Below are 16,015 nucleotides of genomic sequence, written 5' to 3' on the forward strand. Positions count from 1 at the left end.
GAGAGCTATAGAAGCATTTCTACCTAAACATGCATAAGATTGCATCGCTAATATCACCTGTTAAGAGTCATGGCTGGGATATGAACATGGCTATTTCCAAGGCAAGACCAACACTGTCTACTCTACTGTGCTGTGTCTCTAAAGAAATCAGCATTTTCAACTGGCACTGCGAAAAAGAATGAAACTGTAATGGATATCAGACAAGAAGAGGTATTGCTGCATCTTAAGCCATCCCTGCTACTGTAACTCAGCAGAGTGCATTTATATCCTGCCTTTTCCCCTCTTGCAAGGAACCCGAGGTCACTTACATAGGTCCATTTTATCCTCACAACAATAACCTTGCGAGGTAGGTGAGGATAAGAGTGAATGCCTGGCTCCAAGTAACTCTGTGAGCTTCACAGTAAAGGAAGGAATAGAACCCAGATCTCCAAGGTCCCCAGTCCAACACTAGCTACCACACCTCACTTATGCCCAGTTCAACCTTTCAGAGTTTTTACACTTTTCCCTGAGCATTCATTCACAGATTCCTAGAACTTTCCTCTCCTCTCCCGGCTCCTTGAAGCCCACACACTGCGCACCCCTGCTCTTAGAGTCATTTAAGGTGCTCCCTGGCTTTATTCATCACCAGAACATTCCCAGCACAAAGGAGTGGCACTATTTTCTCTTCTGCTTTTGCAAACTCCTCGTAATCGAGCCTGACAGAAAATCAGTGGGCTGAACCAAGAGCAATCTGATTCTTAAGAATCCTCAGACAGTGGCACTACTTAGCAGTGATTCACTTTGTACATTGAGTGCACGCTCATCACTGCAACTTCAGGTGACACGTCATGTGCTTCCAACAGCACAGATGGCGCAATTGCTTCATCCGGTTTCACCTTGAACACAAGACTTTTCTGTGGAGTTCATTGTCTCTGTCTGTCTGTCTGTCTCTTCCTTCACTTTTATACCACTCAGGACACTCTCAGCTCCAGTCAGCACTGAGTAATGAAAATATCTAGTGATCACAGCGGCGAGGATTGCATTTGCTCAATATCGGAAAAGTGAGGAGCTGCCCACCGATGGATTGATTGTAAGAAAGATCTTGGACTGCACAGAAATGGATAGATTGACTTTATCGTTGAAGGAGAAAAAGGATACTGATTTCTGTCGAACTTGGGACTCTTTCTATAATTGGCTGGAGAAACGGGACCTGGCGTAAACTTAGAGATGTTTTTCAAACTATTATAAATTGATTTGAAATTTGACTTTAGAATGTTAAAAAATATGTAGCAGGAGGTTGACCCAGTGAATCCAATGTTTGTCATGTTTGATGTTTTCTAGTGTTTAAAATGTTAATAAAATGTATAAAAAGAAAAGAAAATATCTAGTGATGCACAAGCAAATATAAAGAGTCGTGTGTGAACCTTTGGGATTTAGTAGCAGTTGCAAAACAGGTGACCAAGGAATATGAAGGAATAAAGCAGGATATTCAACTTCGGTGAGGAGGCAAAAGAGCATAAATGAACTAGGGAACATATTCTGTACAGCAGCTTTCCCAACCAGGTGCTTTCCACATGTGTTATACTACAACTCCCTATGCTGACTGGAGGATGCTGGGAGGGGTTTTCCAACACATTTGGAGGGCACCACCTTGGGGAAAGGTGTGACAGTGTGTCAGGCCAACAGTTCAATTGTTGCTAGTTGCAGAGTCACATCTGACCCATCGCAACCCCATGGACAACATTCCTCCAGGCCTTCCTGTCCTCCACCATCTCCCGGAGTCCACCCAAGCTCACACCAACTGTTTCAGTGACTCCATCTAGCCACCTGATCCTCTGCCGTCCCCTTCTTCTTTTGCCATCAATTGTTCCCAACATTAGGCTCTTCTTCAGGGAGTCCTTCCGTCTCATTAGGTGGCCAAAGTATTTGAGTTTCATCTTCAGTATCTGGCCTTCTAAAGAGCAGTCAGGGTTGATCTCCCCTAGGACTGACTGGTTTGATCTCCTTGCAGTCCAAGGGACTCGCAGGAGTCTCCTCCAGCACCACAATTCACAGGCCTCAATTCTTTGGCGCTCAGTCTAACAGTTCAATAGGAGGATTCAAAACACATGGTGTGAAGAAAGAGGGCAGAAAGACTTTTCTTCTCCATCTCTGTATGTTAGAACCTGGGGTTATCCTATGAAGCTGACTGGCTGGGAAATTCAGAAAAGATAAAAGGACAGACTTCCTTATACAGCTCACTGTGGGACTATGGAATTCACTGCCACAAGATGAAGTTGTGGTCATCACTGCAGGCATTAAATCAATTCAGGGAGGATGCAGCTGTGAATGCGTACTACTGGGAGAGCCAGTGAGGTGTGGTGGTCTGCGTGGACTGGGAACCTGGAAGATCTGAGTTGTATCCCTCACTCAGCCATGGAGCCAACCAGGTGACTCTGGGCCAGTCACTTGCTCTCAACCTAAGCTACCTCACAGGGTTGCTGTTGTGAAGATAAATGGAGCAGACGAGGACTATGTAAGCTGTCTTTGATTTATTTATTTTTATTTATTTAGGAGACTTCTATGCCGCCCCATTCGCCGAAGCCTCAGGGCGGCTCACAACCATAAATAAACTTCAAAATAGAATAATATAAATTAACCATATAAATTAATTGTGGTTCCTCACAAAAGGAAGGAAAGCAGGAGATAAATGAAATAATCATAATCATCATAATAGCTCAGATGTCTATATTCTAGCTCTAGTAGAAGACGCAGCATACCTATGCTTTCCAATTGCTGGGGAACATGGGCAGGTGGATACTCTTGCACTTATGCACTGCTTGTGACTACCTGTGGGCAGCTGGGTGGCCACTGTGTGACCAGAAGTGGACGAGATGTACCCTGATCTGATTCAGCACAGTGCTTCTCCTGTTCTTATGACAGTATGAAAGAACAAGGTATCCTGCACTGTAATTGACTGCACTGTGTACAACCTGGATTTGCAGAATTTAAAGTCTGTTAAACCAAATGCAGGCCATCAGGGTCACACTCCTGTTCTACTGCATATCTGGAAGTATCATCTAGCGCTTGGAAGGCCTAAAAAGATGACAACAAGCTGTATTTGGATTTGCAGACCACAAATCCTCACACAACATATTAACAGGAAGAGAGATGAAACCACCATATGGGATTTCTTTGAGGTTGCCACACTTGGATCCTGACGGTCCAACATACTAGAATTCTGCGGCCCTTTTTATCAAGGGCCTTCCAGCACGAGAGAGGGGAAGGAGCGGCTCCTTTCCTCTTTCACTTATCTGCCTGGCCCTGTGCCTATACTAACAGTGAGCGCTCTCTGCCAATTCATTTGTTTCGTTTTCGCTGCACACAAGGAAGCCGAAGCCATTGACTACTTGGCTTGTGGAGGCTCCATGTGACAGTTTTAAGAACACGCCGTCCCAAACTAGCCTTTGTAAGAAATGGAGAGTGCTTTTTTTCCCTTTTCTTCCTCAAAGACAAGGCGAACACAGATTTGAGTCCTTATTTTCTTTGCTGTCTCTTTCATCGGTATCAGAATATATACAGCGGACTTAGTGACAGAGGTCACACCATAGGTCTACCTTGACCCATCTTGTCTACTCTGACTCATTACAGCTCTCCAGGGCTTGGCAGAGAATCTCTCCCCATCACCTGCTACTTCATCCTTGTCAACAGAAGAACTGTCTGCATGCTCTGAATGATGGCCCACAGTGTAGCGCATTTCTTGTCTCTGGATCCAAAATTTCAATAAGGGCAAACAACTAGTAACTTTCCAAATATTTGGGTGCACAACTCCCATCATCCCTCACTAATGGCTACATCTGGAAGGTTGTAAGTTGGCCATCCTCAATCTAGATGTCCTAAATTAGAATAGAGACAAGCCAAATGTTGGGAATAATACAACAAGATTAATAGGGCCTTGATCTGATTATGTGGGTTTAACACAGTTGGACTAGCTCTGTGTGTGCATTGGCGGGTCTGGTCACCGGACCTTCCCTGCAGGGCTTTCTGCGCTTGCTCTCATGTAGTGAGAAGGAAATCGCTTGCCTCACTCTGGCCACTCAGAGCTGCAAGCCAGCATCTACAGGAGCTCTCAGTCACCTTGCAAAACCGGACCAAGCTGACCTTCTGTCTGTGTTGTCATCACTCTCCCTCTCTCTACCCGTTTCACTAAGGAATATTCCCATGCAATCTCCTTCCACTTCCTCTTATGACAAAGGTGGATAACATGGTACTCACAAATAACAGGGGGATGCCAGACACCTTTCCTTTGGAGCGGGGCAGTCTGTGGGTGATGAGTCAGAGTTGGGAGCGAGTGTATGAATAGAGATCCACAACGAGAGAGAGAGAAAGAGAAGTGAATTTGTTGGCAGCGGGCTGAGAAAAAAGAAAGGTTGAGCCCATGAGCTAGATGTCCCGTAGCACTGAAAACTCTGGCTTCAAAGGCATTTAGTGTGTTCTAGCTCAGACTCCACTGCTGCCTTGCATTCAGTCGTTGAGCCAGGATTGGTGTCCTTTCGCATGCCTCTCACAGCAGCCATTTTGAGGGGACACCCAGCAAAGCTTTTCAGATTGCCAGTTGCGCTCCAAACAATGGCTCACCCCTGTCTTATGGGATCAACTGTTCAGACACTGCTCATGAGTTAACAACAAAATCAATCTGCTTGCCTGAACCATCCCAGAAAGCTTTGCATGTGCAACCCTCTCAGAGCCTCATGTACCCCTTCGGCTCACACCTCAGACTTAGCCTTCCCTCTCTAACTTCTGGCTGGAACCTACAATTCTTTTCTTTCTTACACCATGCTGGTATCACCTTCAACAATGAGTAACCAGGCTACTCATGGGCTCATCTGCCTCCTTCCTTTAGGGCCATGATGCTTCACTGATGAACATGATGGCAGCAAAGGCAGCAGTATCTTGACACACAGAATCCACACCTTGAAATATGCACACACACCTAACTGTATCCCAATGGCCACATCTGTGTTTTAAAAGTCCCCCCAGAAGCATGAAACTGGGGTGAGGAGATGTTGTTGGGAGAACCTGACAGACAGGGAAAGCGTAAAGGACGCTTTTCTCCGGTTCTGCTTCTCCGATGTCAAGCACGGCATCCCAACACAGCTTTTAAAGCAAAAACGGGGCAGCTACAACTGCACACACATGCACGTGACATGGTACGTCCACCCTTGCAACAGAATAGTGGAGAGTCTTATCAGTAAAACAAGGTTGTTTGCACACATGGAGAGCAGTCAAATAAAACTCCCCACAATGTTAATTGTTTCCTCCTATCTCTTTTATTGGACTAAGTTGCATTTTATATTTTTGTAAGCCACCCAGGGAGCTTCAGCTATCAAGCAGTGTAGAAATGTAAAAAATGAAATGAAATTAAAATATCTCGTTTGCCAAGCTATTATGCAACTGTCCCTTTCCCCTTGACTCCTAAAAAGAACACAAGCTCCAAAGAAAGGGCTCAAAGGAATTCCAGTCACCACAGGAGAACTCACATGATAGGGATGTGCAAAATGCAAAATCAGGGGAAAGAGACTAGCAAAACAAAATACACAAACAACCTCCCCATCACTGGCACTTTTATCCAAGTGTCTTGTGCAAACCCATAATCTGAGACTAACTCTAGACCAGCTTTCCCCAACTTGTGTTGGCACTGCTGACTGGAGATGGCCACCCACAGATCTAGAAGGTAGATGTGGAAGGTTCCGCTGCACATGATGGGATGGGTTATCCTATCCATATGGCACAATTTGCTAGAACAGGTTATAGGTTGCAAAAACAACAAGCATAAGGCCAGTCACTGTTTGAGTACTGAGGATTGTTTATTTTGCTTTGTTGGCATGAATAAGAAGTTAATAATCCTACCTTCACATGCACAAGCTATACACACAGAGACAAACAGAACAGTCAAAGAAAATTCTAGCCATTCCCTTTATTTGGTTTTTTAAAAGTTTAGCAAGTTTTACCTGTTTCACAGATACAAAAATAATCTCCAAGAATCGATACGTTTTGTGAACAAGTCCACTGACTGTGACATTTCCAGGACTACCTGTAACTACTATAAAACTTCCAATCTATAAAGACTTGACTCTTATTACAGCCAACACGAGAAGGAATATCACAAGAAATCAATCAGGGCACGCATAAAGGCAAGCACCCCTATTCAGTCTCTTGTATCTGTTGCCACCTTGCTGTTGCCCCTGCCTCCTGCATGACTCACCAAATGTACCTGCAGGAGAAGACCCCAGAGGTTGCAACAGAAACCCCAACACTGTAAGTTTCTGCATTCGTCATGCAGACATACGTGAAAAGCATCCCTTTCTCACCGAGCATGTTTAAGCAGCCAGTGATGATGGGCAGGAAATCTGTGGGTGGCCCTCCATTTCTATGACCAGAGTGATTGGTTAGCTATTCTTATTTGAGGGGAGAGGAAACTATTTTTTCCATGTGCGCCTACACAGCTGTGAATAACCACACAATCTTTGTTTTCAAGTCTGTATTCCTGCGCAACTGCACAGGTGTATGCGCATATCCCACATATTAAAAAATAAGAAAAGAAACACAAAATGGCATTAAGACATCCCTATGATCTGACAGTCTCACCCCTATAGCACAGTTTATGGCATGCGTGTGCACATGAAACACAAGCCCATGTGGTTTTTCAAATGCCTCTTATTTTGCCCCTTTTCACAACACAAGGCATCAGTAGGAGGTAGCTGCTCAAGTTATCAACACAGCAACTATTGCACTGTGTTGATTAATCTGTGTTTAACATGTATTGCTTTTGAAAAAAATAATAACTGTGCCTCAGAAACAAAAGGGACAACCATGTAGATTCTACCTAGCACACAAAAAACACTGTTTCATACCTGAGTGCTGACTAACTGAGCAAGAGTACAATGTCCAGCCGAGCTTATCAACTAGGCTACAGCAGCAAGGAAGGTATCTGCCCATTGTTCTGATCACCAACTGGGAAAATAAGGAGTGTGCCTCAGCTGAATTTTATTGAGGGAGGGAGGGAGGGAGAACAACTTGTCCTGAAATCCTCCAAAATTCTGCATTAGTCCAGGTGGTCTCCACAGCAGTGGTCTCCCTATTCTAAAAATGGATGGAGAAACACTTATTTTTACAATGAACAGTTCTTTTGCTTACCTTCTAGTCAAGAACACAAGCTTCACCATTGTTCTGCCCCAGGATCCCCTGCTAAGACATGCAAGAGAGATGAATTGCCCCAGTGTGAGACAAGGTATGCATATTTTTAAAGGACCTGCCAATTTAAAATGGAATGTGTGGATGCAAAGGAATTTATTTACCCGTCTTTGGAAAACAGAAGGTCAGTTCGCCAGTACCTGGCAGAAGAATCTGAGTGTGGGACGAAGGCATGGCAACTATGAGGCTGAAGTGTGAAGAAACCAGTAACGTTAATGCAGCCTCGCTGGTCTACCAAGAACACAAGCCGTGATCCACTAATCACTACAACTCTTTTTTAAAGACGTTTGGCACAGGACAAGCTTGGGTTACCCCCTGCATTTTAGAGGAACCTTTTACATACAATGTTTACCAAAGAAATTATATTCCCTGACTCATCTTAACGGATATCTCTTGGCCTACAATATAATAGTGCACAGCACTACACTTTAAATTACCATTAGCTACTGCAACAACAACAAATCAAAATGAAGCCATCCACGTCTTCTCCCAAGTTAAGCTATGCAAAAGAAATAAATTGTTCTGACAGTAATCAAACAAATACTTTGGAGAAGAGTAATGATCCGTTCTGATGTGGTTTATAAACATGAGCACGTCACCTTTTCCTTCAAGGACCTAAACCTCACAACAGCTCTGTGAAGTAGGTTAGGCAGAGAGACTGATATTCAAACTCGAGGGCTAGGCTGAGAATCAAAAACATGTCCCAGTCATTGCAGAAAGATCAAGCTATCAGGGAGCATCAAAAAGAATACCAGGAAGGCAAGGCCAAATTCTAGCACAGTCTTCCTCAACCCAGTGCCCCCAGATGGGTTGGATTACAATTCCCATTATTTGCCAGCCAGCATAGCCAATCTGACTACAACACCAATGGGAGTTAGGAGCTTCTCCCTGAAAGCTAAACCAACTCTCTGACACAGCTTTTGGGAGATTCCAATGGGAGTCACAACTCAAGGCTCCTCTATCACATCTGCAGCAGATTGGAAATCCAGCTCACAGGACCAACTCTTTTGAGATAGGGCAACAGCAATACATGCACATTTCATGGCTCTGTCTTCTGCAGCGAGAGCTGGGGCTGCAGAAGGCCAAACTCAAAATCAGACGAGTTCTCCAAGGTCATATTCTGGTGGTCGATGGGCCAGAGGCAAAGCAATAGGGCCAAAATACAGCATAGTTGAAACTTCTCATTACTCAGTCTTAGAAGAAGCATTTCACAACACAAAACTTAGAAGAAGCATTTCACAACACAAAAACCTAGAAACCACCAAACGATTGCTACTCAGGGAAAGGGGCTAGAGGCATGGCTTTTTGGGGACTCTGCAAATTTGGCCTCCGGGCCTAGGGTTCTGCACCTCTGAATTAAGGCAACAACCAGCTAAGAGGTAAAATCTGGCCAACACGTGGCAAGACACGGCATCCCATCCCCTGGCTACTAATACCAAGAGTGCTGATGTCACCACCTCCCCATGGTGAAGGAAGGCAAAGTTCAATGTAACTTTCAGCTCCAGTTAGAGAACAGGCAGGAGAAGGATCAGAAAGGACCGAATCACTTCCACCAACAGCTGGATCAAAACAACACAACTCTCTCGCAGGACATGAAGATACTGAGTCTCTCTGAGGACCAAACTGCCCCAGGCAGTCCTCCCAAGAACAGAATTCAAAGCAAGAAACCCACTGCCCCATCTTAGCCCACCACCATCTCCACACACATATCTAGCTGCTTCAGATTCCCTTCAGTGCCACATTTCTCTATGGTAAATAAAACAAGAATGAAAGCCCCTTCTCCAACAGGGGAGGAGAAAGATGTAAGAATCAGAGACTGGGTTTAGAGGAGAAGAAATGGCATTCCACCCCAAGCCCTCCCTCCTGCTGGGTCGCGGGGATCCCATCCTTTCTAAGGAATGAGGCTGAACCTTCCCAGCCTAAAGCAGGTTAGGTGCGACAACAGCAGCTGTCAAGGAAGAGGTCGAAGGAGGAGAGGAGAAAAGCACTTCCCAAGGAAGCTCTGCGGCTCACTGCTTGCTGCACAACAGCCTTCCCAAATCCCATAATCCCCGGGCAGGCTGGCTGGCTAGAAGATGCTGGGGGTTGCCTTCCACATCTAGAGGTGCTCCAGTCGGGGAAAGCCGCCACAGAGAATCCTGCTTCCTGGAGGGAAGGGAGAAGATCCGGCCCGCCGTTTGGGGGGGAAAGGAAGAACCAGTGAACGCAGCAAGGGATAAGAATGGCTTATCGCGGGGCTGCAACGAAGCAAGGGCAGTTCGGGGGGGCGGGGGGCAGCCAGGATTCGTGCCATGACTACCTGAAGAACTTCGGGGAACCCGAGGAGGATGCGAGGCAATCCCAAGAAGGAGGTGGCCGCAGCCCTTGCTGGAAACATTATTAGTATAATTACTGTTGTCACTATTACTATTATTATTTGGGGGGTTCACAAACATAGCTTAGGAGGGCCGTTCCGCCTACCTATTTGAGCCTGGGAAACAAAAGGCAAAGGAGAAGTGGTTTAGAGTAAAAATGGAGTTCTTGAAGAGACAGCTCCGAAAAGGAGCCTGGCTATGGGATGGAAGAGGTGGGAGCTGCACGGTCCTTTCTCCATGGGAAGAATCGAGGCCCAGGAGAGGTGAAAGGCGGCACCCTGGCAGGCACGGGTGGCACCGGTTCGCCCGCGTGGGCTAGCGGAGAGGCGACGGGGAGCGCCGGCGGGGCGCTTTGTTCCTTACCCGGCGCGGAATTCGGACCAAACTTTCATTCACGCTGCCAGTCCGGCGGGGTCCCGGCTCTCCTCCGCTGGCGTGCCCAAAGGCGGCTGCAGCTGCTGCTGTTGCTGCTGCTGCGCCGCTCGCACAGCCGCCGATTTCCGAGCGAGCGAGCGAGACCGGCCTGCGCGGGAACCCAGCCGCAGCTTGCCAGAACGCCTTGGCCGACGTCTCAGCGCGCCTTCGAGGCGGGGACGGCAGCAGGTGCCCGCCTGCCTCCCACTCTCCGGCCGCCAGGCCCCCTCTGCAGCCAGCCAAGGCCGTGCCGAGCGCCCTGCGCAGCCGCCGCTGCCGTCACCGCTCGCCCCCTGCCTCCGCTCGCTGGCGCCGGCAGCATCCTCGGCGCGCAAAGGGGCCGGCCTCCAAGCGCGCCGCTCCGCCCGCTCCCGGCTGATTGGCGACGCTGCAGGCCGGAGCCGTTCCGGGAGTCCGCGGGAGGAGGAGACCGCCGAGGTCGTCCGCTCTTGGGCAGTTCGCTGCTCCTGGGCGTAATTCGATTTTTTAAAAAATCCCATCCAGGGCTCCCTGTCACTGCATTAAATAATTTTCAGTCGATTCATAATTGCTTGAGATTTTAATCGGCTATTGAAAAAGTGCGTCCGCTGTGTCTGAAAAACACCGTAATTCTGGCGTCCTTACTTTGTGTTTAGATGGCAACAGGCGTCCAAGAGGCCTTTTCTGTGTGACTCTCCAAAGGGAGTGCGTGATGCGGCCTGTTCTTTTGTAAGTACCTGCACCAACACCTTTTTAAAAATGCCTGCTGTCCGGTGAAACGGGAAACATCTTTCTAAATCGACCAAAACGCAGTTTTAATCAATGCATTGGACCGATTACTTGGCTAGCAGTGTGTCCGTCCTGAAAGTGTCAGCAGGGAGCGTGCTGACCGAGGGCTGGTTGCAGACTTCATTTGCTTGCGGTTCTTTGCTGTCTGCCTGATTTGAAAGCCACCTCGGGGAGCCACGTGGTACTTCAGGCGTGTGAACTTGAACTTGCAACTCTTTGTGCTAAAAGTTATGCCATAACCATCACAGGGCCCATCAACTGCTATTTCCCGGACAACTGTTGCCTCTGACCATGATGTATAAATGTCTGTAAGGGGACAGCTAGGACACAGACCTTACTCACACCACTTCAGTCTTGTGGTTTCTTTTCACATTTGCTGGAATGCAAATAAGACCTGGTAAAGCGCCCAGCTTCCCAATGTGAAGAGTCCTGGTGTTCAGATGAAGCAGAGTAGAAGCGCACTTCAGACTTCAGTCTTCCCCACCCCAGCCCCCTTAATGGTTTTTCAGTGGAGAGAAAAAAAGAGGGAAGAAGCCGTGGGAAAGCGTGGGAACATTACGACATTGACCAGAGTCCTTGTGATCTTCCATGAGTGACAGTGCAATCACCCTGCCCTGTTTATAGAAGAGAAGCAGGCTTCTCCTCCGAAAGCACTCCTTGTTGCTCAGTGTGGCAAGGCTGGGACAGGGAGGGTGCGGCTGGAGATGCTGGAGGTGGAACCAGGATGTACAGGCCCCAGATCAGATAGATAGATTGACGGTGTTCCGGCATGGAACATAAGCGTTGGAGCATGGCGATGATTGGGGAGCTGGGGGTGGCTGGCATGGAGGGTTTTGAGGGAGCCAGCATGCTGGGAAGAGACATTTAGTGCTTCAGGGGTGTTGCAATCTTGTTTGCCGAAATTTTTGCTTGCTCATAAAAAAAACACATGACACACATTTTGCTTTTCCCTGATAAGGAGAATGCCAAATGATCTATGGGTACAGCATGTTTGCATATACAGCTGTGAGAAAAACAGATAGCCTGGTTTTCTATTTTAAGAAGGAAATACTAGGAAGCTGCCTTCCGCCCTGTCTGACCTTGGGTCCATCTAGTCCAAGGTTGTTGACACTGAACATTTCTCCACAGCTTCAGGCAGGGACCTTCTAGATTCAAAGTATGTGTTGTGCCATGAAGCTACAGCCCGTTCCCAGCAAACCTTGGAGGAATCAGCTCCAGAAAGGCTGTGGTATTATCACCCATATTACAGATGGAGGGGTTGAGGCTGAGGAAGGGCGCCACCTAGTGAGTGTTTTGCAGAAGCAAGATCTGAACTGGGAACTTGGGATTCTGTACAGTGGTTCTGTATTCCGTTGCAGCTGTGCTGTCTCCATTTCTGCTTCCCCACAGAAATTCTTCACATCAAGGACAATAACAGCTGCCCTTTTCTGTGTTGTTGGCGGGCTACTTTTGTTTTGTTTTGTTTAATATCATGCCCAGAGAAGCAGGTATTGATCCAAGTGTGCAATATGACTATACGTCCCTTTCTGCTTTCTCATAAAAATGGCACAAGCACATGATATGACCTTTTCATTTCCTCAGGGTAGAGAATGAATTGACATAGACTGAGATGGGGTTCAGTCATTCAGAGTTTGAGGAAATCAGTAAGCAAGCAAAAACACAATGTGGTACACACACATCCCATGGAAGAAAAGCCATGTGGAACTGGGGAAATTACTTATCCTTGCTCTGCCTGGCCTGGGCAGCTAGAGAATCCTTCAAGTTTATAGTCTGGATTTGCCCCACTTCCTGGTTATCCGTAAAAGTAGTAAAAGTGCATGATGCATTACTTTCCTTTCCTTGCTGGGAAGAATGGAGCTATGTGTGGGTATAATAATGCCACACAACACCTGTACAGCAGAGCCAAACATTCAAAGTGTTTCACAGCCATGTGAGGTGCACCTGAACCCTGCAAGGTAAATCTGTGCTGTTGGTTCAGAGGTCAGAATCAAACCAGGAATTTCCAGAATTGTAACTCATTAACTGTGATACTACACCAGACCTCCAAATGCAGTACCAACTGTGCATTGGATCAGGTTGCCGAACCTCAGGGGTGGCACTTAAATGCAGCCCTCCACAGCACAGCCCTTCCCCTGGCCCCGTCCTTTTCTTCCCATCACCAATAGTTTCAATGGTTTCCTAGATTTTCTGCATTTTCTCTCAATTTTGAAATGTCAAAATGCCTCTCCTCAGTCTTAGTTATTGGCAGAAAGTATTTTACATGCTAGCGTTTCGGCCCCACCCCTTTCGCCTTTGGCTGCACCCACCACTGGAATGCAGCCCCTGAGAACATCTCCAAATTTAGAATTCTGTCCTGGAGCAGAAAGAAGTTCCATGGTAGGACCTCACACAGATGAAGGGATGTACACAGTACAGCCAGTAAGCCATTGGAGAGGTTCACAATGACTGGTTCCTAGCCCAGAAACACAACTCACCCGGTTCTTTTTCCTGGAATGGAGATCAAGGTCATGGTTTGAGTAAAGGGATGTTTCCCGTTCAAGAAAGCCAGCTCTCCAGCAGTCCCCAGTCCCTGGTCCAAAAAAAACATTTGATGTTGCAAGCATGTGAGACGCACATGACAACATTTACCGGCCAAGAAAATTTACCAAAGTGTCCGAAGCTCTCCCATCCGAATGAATGAATGAGCAGGAACATGAGGACAGAAATGATCATTAAATACAAAGTGCAGTTACCAAGGAACACCTGCGCATTCCCTCCTCTCTCCCAGTTTTTTTGACTTGGTAATAGTAGCACTGGCAGTGATGGTTGTGGTGCTGGTGCCTCTTTCTCCCCTGCACAAGACCAGTCACCCACTCTTAGGATTAAGGCAGTTCTCTCCAGCAACTTCTCTCTCCATGCTTTTAGAACACAAAATACGCATATATAAACCGCTGCTCTTCTATGCGCATTCAAAATCCATTGGGCTCTCTTTTTGTTTTCCTTGAGCACGCTTCAACTATATGCCAGTATCTTGGTTGTTCCACTAACAAAAACGTTCTGTTCATATTAAGTCCATATATCAAATGCTTGAATATTAATACAGTTAGAGACATTATATATAGCAGGGATAGGAAAGTGGAACCTGAGTGCAAGAGAGCAACCCCGTCTGGTGACCAGCTGCTCCCACCCACCGCCCATACCCTTACGCACCTCTGCTAAGGCTACGTCGGAATTCTCCCCCTTAGGCACCTCTGCTATGCACAAGCCAAGACACGGGCAAATGGGAAGGAGTATATGAGGCAGAGGCTGTGTGCCTTATTGCCCTTGAGTAGGGCGAAGATCCCTCTGCATCAGGGCCATCTGAGAAAGAACTGATTGATGGAGAAGCCAAAGTTGTCAGTTCTCATTCAGTCCTCCCTGGCTAACCACCCAGGGTTTTATTGGCAGAATCTTATTTTAAAGATTTTGATTCTGCATTGTTTTTGTGCTTGTTGTTACTATGATCTTCTTTTTATTGTTCACTGCCCGGATGTTTTATTTGTAAATAAATAAAATATGGTCCCAGTAAAAATTATTTACCAACTAATTAGTTAGATGGCCCCAGTCTAATTAAAGTTAGTCGGGATTAAGACTTTATTCCTATGTACATTTATCAGGGAATGAGTCCCACTTCATTCAGTAGGTCTTGCCTCTGAGAAAACATGTACAAATTTGCTGTAATCCCCATTAAAATGAATGGTACAAGTCAAATCAGAACACACTTAAATGGTACTACTTGCCATGAGGACTAGGCAGCAATCCTTTACCTACTTACATGAGAGCAGGTTCCAAAGAACTAGAGGATGACACTTCTAGTCTGAATAACTTTAAGCAGATCCAACCTCAGAGTTGTATAATCTATACTGTATATAACTAATCTGTACTGAAGTATTTTCATAAAATTATATACAGACAGATTTGATCTGGTATTACTTCTTAATAATAGATGTATTTGTCATTAAATATTTAATGCCTAGTAAAATGTGTGACATTTATTCTCTTCTTCTAACATATGTTTGGTTATATTCAGTAGGATAGAAACAGACATTATATACAAGGTAATATATTCATTATTTTTACATCCAAAATCTCCCAGCATCCATACAGTCCTATACAGGACTACTCAGATATAAGTCCCATTGAATTCAGTAGGGCTTAAGTATAGCATTGCAGCCTTAGTTTGGGGACATGGGATTTGGCATGCATCCCATAATGCAAGCAGTCTAAGCCATACCTCATTGCTCGGTTGGGCAGCTTCAGGATTTAGCCGCTGATCCTGCTTGATATCTGAGGTGATGTATCCGTCTGTCTTTGCAGGCTAAGTGATCCCAGCATTTAAGTTATATTTGGTGACCCTGGGGATCTTTTTTGTTCATGTGATCATTAGTCAGATGTTCTTGGCCCTGGAAACATTGCTGGGTTTCATGTCATTGTGTGCCCTTTGCTTACATAAAACATTTGCACGGTAACTTGGTGCAGAAGTTATGAATCAAGAAAAGTGGGAGGGGAGAACATTGATTTTTGTACCGGCTCAGCGAGTCACCAGGAAAAAAAATAAACAAATGGAGGGCATAAAAGTAATTTCATATTTACAAATATGTTTTACATCTATTCTCTATACACTGCTAATAACACATTTCTTGAGCTGGTGCAACGTTAAGAAGCTTCTTTGACGTGTCTGCATTTGTACTTCATTTTCTTAGCTTTTCTTTCATTGCCAACGCTTCCCGTTTTCTGTACAATTTCATTCTCATATTTCACAGAAGCAGTCCTTCCTCCAGTAAAAATTTATTAACATGAATGCACTTCCCACACCCTTTTCTTTTGTTCCCATGATCTGACATTTAGAGAAATGACAGCTTATTTACGTAACTCTTGAGTGTGTGTGTGTGTGGGGGGGGGGCGCGTGTGCGCCCATGTGCCTGCGTACACATGTTTGTGCGTGTTTCTTTAGCATGCAGAGCTAGATGCCGTAATCATTAAACTCACCCATGCTAGACTGGGAGAAGGAGAGGCTTTGTGAACTGTTTCTTACACGCAATGAATTTCTCCGGATTTCATTCCTTTTTAATAATAGTCATCAATCCAGAAGAAGCCACACGGCACAAGCTGTTGTTTTTTCTAACAGGCCTGAAATGTCTTAAACAGGAGTAATGCCAATGGTAAAATACTAGTTCTTAATCCATACTTATCCCAAATTCAAGACCTTTTGCCTTAGGATTAAGGGTTTGTTTGTTTGTTTTACTTAT

The 16,015-nt window shown here is 45.8% G+C and overlaps 1 protein-coding gene across 5 annotated transcripts in view; it reads right to left on the bottom strand.

The window, feature by feature from the left end:
* Positions 1-15,102, bottom strand: part of GRAMD4 (GRAM domain containing 4) — a 95,225-nt gene extending 80,123 nt beyond the window's left edge. The window contains exons 1-2 of one of the 5 annotated variants that reach the window (XM_044423511.1): positions 15,001-15,102; positions 13,223-13,317 (exon numbers count right to left, since the gene is read on the bottom strand). In XM_044423511.1, coding sequence (XP_044279446.1) covers positions 13,223-13,257 — 35 coding nt within the window. In that variant the 5' untranslated portion in view covers positions 13,258-13,317; positions 15,001-15,102. Of the gene's footprint in view, positions 1-9,929; positions 10,277-13,222; positions 13,331-15,000 lie in introns of those variants that run through there. The other 4 variants (XR_006414026.1, XM_044423513.1, XM_044423510.1 and 1 more) reach the window with 4 other exon arrangements.
* Positions 15,103-16,015: the final 913 nt, after the last annotated feature.

The sequence above is a fragment of the Varanus komodoensis genome, unplaced genomic scaffold (genome assembly GCF_004798865.1).
Source record: "Varanus komodoensis strain SLA01 unplaced genomic scaffold, ASM479886v1 scaffold13_3, whole genome shotgun sequence".
NCBI classification, from domain to species: domain Eukaryota; kingdom Metazoa; phylum Chordata; class Lepidosauria; order Squamata; family Varanidae; genus Varanus; species Varanus komodoensis.